This window comes from Lactuca virosa, chromosome 4 (genome assembly GCF_052849685.1).
Source record: "Lactuca virosa cultivar CGN04683 chromosome 4, Lactuca_virosa_CGN04683_v6, whole genome shotgun sequence".
In the NCBI taxonomy this organism is placed as follows: Eukaryota; Viridiplantae; Streptophyta; class Magnoliopsida; order Asterales; family Asteraceae; genus Lactuca; species Lactuca virosa.
Genome location: NC_136429.1, coordinates 260,688,427 through 260,694,725, shown reverse-complemented (window position 1 = coordinate 260,694,725; position 6,299 = coordinate 260,688,427). Strand labels below are relative to the sequence as shown.

The 6,299-nt window shown below is 39.8% G+C and overlaps 1 protein-coding gene across 1 annotated transcript; it reads left to right on the top strand.

Annotated features, from left to right (window-relative positions):
- The first annotated feature begins 3,983 nt into the window (after nucleotides 1-3,983).
- Nucleotides 3,984-5,429, top strand: LOC145108223 (eukaryotic translation initiation factor 5A-like). The gene is made up of 4 exons (XM_079045235.1): nucleotides 3,984-4,235; nucleotides 4,661-4,783; nucleotides 4,871-4,927; nucleotides 4,999-5,429. Exons 1-4 carry the CDS (start codon nucleotides 4,113-4,115, stop codon nucleotides 5,176-5,178), a joined length of 483 nt encoding a protein of 160 aa, XP_078901361.1. The 5' UTR covers nucleotides 3,984-4,112; the 3' UTR covers nucleotides 5,179-5,429.
- The last annotated feature ends 870 nt before the right edge of the window (nucleotides 5,430-6,299 follow it).

The following is a 6,299-nucleotide window of genomic DNA, read 5'->3' as shown; positions in this document are numbered from 1 at the left end:
CAAATAACACATAATATCATACGCTAGATAACATGTACATATAATCATACAGATCTAACAGATCACCAATCATAGCATCATCCTATATACCAGGATAGCGATCTAACAGATCACTAAACATAACATCATCCTATAACCAGGATACTGATCTAATAGATCACTAAACATAACATCATCCTATAACCAGGATACAGATCTAACCGATCACTAACATAACATCATCCTATAACTAGGATAAAATCCAAAAAGGGCCGACCTTGGTGCCTTAGACCTTGTTGATATAGTGAGAAGAACTCACCTCACAATGTCGAACTGAGCTAAAAGAACCAATCTCCCGAATCACAGCTCCAAACTCAAACACCTACAATCATCATAGGACCAATTCTATCAAAACCCAAATTACCAAAATACCCTTAAAGTCAAACTTGGTCAACCCTGGTCAAAGTCAACAGTCAACAGTCAAGGGCAACAGTCCATGTTGACCTAACTCATCGAGTGCAGCTTACAGACTCGTCGAGTTCCTTCAGAACTTAGAAACTGCGAAAACCCGAGTCAACTCGCTGAGTTACCAAACAACTCGTCGAGTTCATGCAGTGTCCAGAAGGTTCGGTAAAACCCTAACCAACTCGTCGAGCTGGCTATGCAACTTGTCAAGTTCCTTCAGCCCTTTTCTCCTTCAGACGATTTTAAGCGAAACCAAGGCTCCAAACTGTAGATCTAGCCTCCTAGGATGTAGTTACCACGTAAAGTTGCCAACTTTATGTGCATGCAAGGCCTAAAGAGGTTAAAACACCCAAAACTAGTCTTAGGAAGAGGTTTAGGGAATGGAGAGAGGCCAAGACTAGATAAAGCTGATGACTTTATGTCCATGAGGGCCTAGAGGAGTCCAGATCTGAACTTCTCACTTCAAAACGTGCTCAATACCAGAAATGCCTCAAGAATAAGCTAGAAATGACCCTAAACTCCTAAATGGAGAGATCTAACAAGAACATGATCAAGGTAATGACTTTTTACCTTCAAATGAATGCCAAAACGAAGTAGATGCTAGATCCACAAGCTCCTTCTCGTCCCAAGCTTCTCAATCTTCAAGTCTCTTCAAGAAATGCACCAAACACACACTCTTTTGCCTCACACACACGCAAAATAGAAGGTTAGCTCGATTAGGGTTTGTTTATGGACGTGAAGGTGGTAAGGGAGACTGGAGGGAGGACTTAAGGTCCTTTAAATAGGGTGAAACCCCTAAAAATTAGGGGTTTCAAGCACAACCTCAACCCTTCGAGTTGGGTCCTCCAACTCGTCGAGTAGGTCCTAAAGTTCACGCGTCCTGATCAGTTTCTACACGACGAGTTGGGGCAGCCAACTCGTCGAGTAAGTCTAAAAATATGAATATAGAGCTTTAAATTTTATACCTGGGAGTCGGGATGTTACAGAACCGAGTCGGCTTGCGCACCTGGCCCCCCGGACGTAGCAACGGGAGGAACATTCAGAACGAGCACACGAGTAGCGCCAGTAGGTGGTGAGAGAACATCCACCAAAGGGACTTCACGTTAGTGAAGGCCACCCTTAAACTTCCTACACAACACTCTCTCGAGGGACAAAACCCTTTCAACGCCTACAGATACAACAATAACCGTTACAGTACCAAACTCATCCTCAAGGAAAGCTCCTTAGAGCGAAAAATAAGGGGGGGGGGGGGGGGAGGGAAATGGCACTTACCGTTTTTCTCCATGTAAAATTGAGGCGTCATCCCCCAGGCTCACCAAGCAGCACTCATTCCTGCTGCCCCCAGGATGCAGTCCTGCCAATCTTCCCCGTTGAAGCAGATCCCTTTCAATGCTTCAACCATAGACAAACTAGCGCCTGATGCTGAGGTGCCCGATTTGAAGAGATGGTCATACGAGGATAACTAGGACTAATCAATTCGCTGTTAACCCACAACCACCGATCCTGTCAGTTCTTTCGAAGAGCCCTCTGGTTAACAATAAACGAATGCGTATTGCGCCGTTGAGAGAAAGTATGTACGCCAGACTAGGTGGACGAGTTAAAGAAGAACTGGAAGGCCCGGAGTTAAGGAAGTACACACAAGGCTCGACAAACTAAATCAAACCCGATCGAAATTAGGAGTGAGGTCGTCCACAGAGAATCCATACTCGTGCATAACCTCATCAAAGAAATCCGATATTGGCAGCCGATGCCCCACTTCGAAAATCGACACAGGGACTCCAACATTTCCTACCGGAGGCTGATAGAAAATTGCTCATTTCTTCGGAAATTGCACTCCGTGTTTAGGCATAAACCCAAACCAGAACTGAAGAGACTCAAACTCTTCCAATGTCGGGTCACTCCCAGATCGCACAGACGTCATTATAGATCTTGAATAGAAAACGGTAAGAAAAGAATGTTACACAGAATAAGACTAAGGCAGTTGAAGCGTAGGAGGTACAAAGATCAAACCGCTCCTAGTAAAGGGGAATTTTAAAGTGGAAGAATCAGTCGGTGGCCCTAGTAAAAATTGTCTGCGCAACCGACCCCATCACGTCAGTAGACGTCAAAACCATCCCTGCCAAACACGTGTCTTGATCTAAGCTAGAACAACTCAGCTACCCAAGGCTAACACCGACGTTTACTAGCCTAGGGGACTTGTTAACGTATCCCTCTAGGAATACATCAAAGATAACGGGACGGTTATCTAAATGATGACCTAGCTAACAGTTGCTACTCAACTTAAGTGATGGGCCCGGGCCCTCGCCCTCGAGACCTTGTACTTAGGCCCCAACTTTTTAGCGCCAAGATCCAGCTCAATACAATTGGCCCCGGTCTATAACAGGCCAAAATAGTACCAACTACTCCCAGAGCGACAAGTGAAGCGCTCAGAGCGTTGCTCTTCGATGGTTATGTACCAATAGCAGATAACCGCTAGTGGTGCATGATCCGCTAATAGGACGCCTCCACGTCCTGACGGTCCAGACAAGACAAAAAGTAGTGTTGGGAACATGCTCCCATAGCAACAAATATAAAAGAGACCCTTCTTCTCCAGAAGAGGGGATCGTCTCTCTCTATCTCTCTCTCTCTCTCACTCACTCACTCACACACACACACTCTCTCTCTCTCTCTCTCTTTATATATATATATATATATATATATATATATATATATATATATATATATATATATATATATTTCAAACTAAACCTTAATTCTCTCATACAGCTACTGACTAGACCATCAGAGTCTCATTCCAGGACCCCTTCCCGGATGACGACTAACGTCGGTTCTTTCTTTGTTGTGATTCTCAGGCTTAACTCAGGCAAAACCACAACAGACGACGTTAAGCTCGAAGACATATCACAACAGATGCCATGCATTTTATCAAGGTGAGTGGCCATGAAAAAGAGTAGTGTAGAAGACACGATGAAATAATGAAGAAGAGCTGGGCAATAGAAAAAAAAAAGAACAAGACTGGAGCGGGGATGACTAAAGTATTATTAGGCTTGATACCATGTTGAGAAAAGATTTTTCCATGAATTCACAAATTGCATTCCATCAATTAAAGAATACAAAAATGTTAAAGGCTAGAATGTTGGCTAAATATAACATATACAAATATATACAGCTAACAGTCGCCGACACCATATTTCTTTATGAGCATACAAATAAAACTTTGTTCTCCAACATGACCAGGCATATAGACAACTTCTCCATTGCATTGATCACCCATACCACACAGTATGACTGACCTTCCATTGCATTGATCACCGGACAGTATGACTGACCTTCCGAGTTTTGTAGAATCATGAGACATTTGTGGCCATTTTTTAATTCTAATTTTAATCAAAATAAAATAATGTGAGTGATTATTTTGATAACTAATGCTTTTAAAGTTTGGATAAAAAGGAAAAGTCAATGGTCGATTCGCACATTCTTGGCGTTCTTTCAACGCTAATATCTATCCAAATCGACGGTTCACCCATTCCCCGTCCCTACACAAACTAAACCCTACATATAACAACCACCACCGCCATACCCCCACTACTATCTCTCCTCTCGCTTTGATTTTGCATCTGCTCTTCTCTTCAATTCGACTTTCTTTCTATCCAATTCAATCCGCAGATATGTCTGACGAAGAGCATCAGTTTGAATCAAAGGCCGACGCCGGAGCTTCCAAGACCTACCCGCAGCAAGCTGGTACCATCCGCAAGAGCGGTTACATTGTCATCAAAAATCGAGCTTGCAAGGTTCGCATCTCTTTAGATTCTGATCTTATTTATCGCTTTCTGTGTACGCGTTATTAATTTTGACTAATCCTGTTACGATTTTTGATCTTGTTTGCTTTCGAACATCTCCTTATTCTGGATTTGATGCCTGTTTTTACAATTAGGTTACTGAAAAATTGTTTTAGATGTGGTAGGAAGGGGATAAATCCTCAGTTATGACCAATTATTAGACGTAAATACGATAATCCAGGCTGTTGTCTTGTTTATCAGATGCACATCATAGGTTACTTGTACATATATTATATATAACTGTCAAAATCGTACTATTCATGATTTGAAACAAATCGATGCGAGTTTGATTGTAGATCACAATCCTATTTGATGATTCCTGAGACATGTGAAAAACTGTTGTATTGTATCATGATAAATTGATTTACATGGTGTAGGTTGTGGAAGTTTCTACCTCCAAGACTGGCAAGCATGGTCATGCGAAGTGTCACTTTGTTGCAATCGACATCTTCAATGGAAAAAAGCTTGAAGATATCGTCCCATCTTCCCATAACTGTGATGTATGTAAATTGTCAAATCACCATTTTCATCAACTAAACCCCCATCATTTCTTCTTTTCTAAAACCTTTTTTGCACCAATTTTGCAGGTCCCTCATGTCAACCGCACTGACTACCAGCTAATTGACATCTCTGAAGATGGATTTGTACGCTTCTTTCTAATCTTTATATCATCGATTTGATTTCATTGTTTTAATAAGTAATGAATTGATCTCAGGTGAGTTTGTTGACTGAAAATGGCAACACCAAGGATGACCTGAAACTGCCAACCGATGATGCTCTTTTGACTCAGATCAAGGAGGGGTTTGGAGAGGGGAAGGATTTGGTTGTGAGTGTGATGTCTGCCATGGGAGAGGAGCAGATATGTGCTGTTAAGGACATTTCTGGTCCAAAGTAGACTGATGTTTTATATCAGCAGAAAGGTATGTTGTTGTTGTTGTGGTTGTAATAGTAGCAGCATTTTACTTTGTGCACTACTATGACTAGCTCATTTGGGCTACGAACAGTGTATTTTACTGGTTTTGTGTACTTTGAAATTTGAATTCCTCCATGTTGTCAAGTGTCAGATTCTGGTGTTACATTTGAAATGTAGCAATAATTTTCTTTTGGATTGGTTATATTTTCATCATGAAAATTGATATTCATTCATACTGTTGTTTTTAATTTTACTATGCAAAATTAATTGAAATGTTTTATAGTAATGTTCTTAAATTGTGACCTAATAAGGTAATCTGGAGTTAAAAACAAAGAATTAAATGAATGTTGATCGTTTAAAATCCTTTCCAAGATTCAAGTCTGATTTTTCTGAAAGAGAAAACTGCAAATAGTTTTTGATTCTTTAAAATGTAGATGTTGGGGTTTCTCAAAAGAGCATAACTTCACAATGAACCAAATTATATGGATTTACGTTAATTGAATGGATATGAATACCCAAACCACATGAATTGCTAATTACTTTTACAAAATTAAATTAGATGGAACAGTTGGATGATTCACCATAGCTAGAACACAAATCAAATATTTAAGGAGCAAATAGATTACATTAAATGAAATCATCATAAATATTCTAATATGGATTTGTCCATTTAAATTGAAGTGCTCTCCTATTTTCTATCATGTGGATAGCTCAAATGAATAAGAGCACAAATATAGGGTTAAGTCTTCGAAAGTTGTCACTTGTAAAAGACTAGTCTTTAACCTAAGTCTATTTCCAAATTGTACCCTAGATATGATTTTCTTAACATTTGTGGTCCATAATAGAATACGTTAATGAACATTTAGATCTCAAATCACCCATTTGACCTAATCAAACAAGTTAGCCCAAAACTCAAGATAACCCATGGAATTACACTACTTACCAACACATCATAATCAATCTGTACTAAAGGATATTTAACTATCCTAATTAATACAAATCCTTAAATTTTATCACCAAATACGTCTTTTTTTTTTTTTTTTGAAGTTTATTCTTGGACATCTCATTTATTAATTTAATATCTAATTCAATCTTATTTGCTG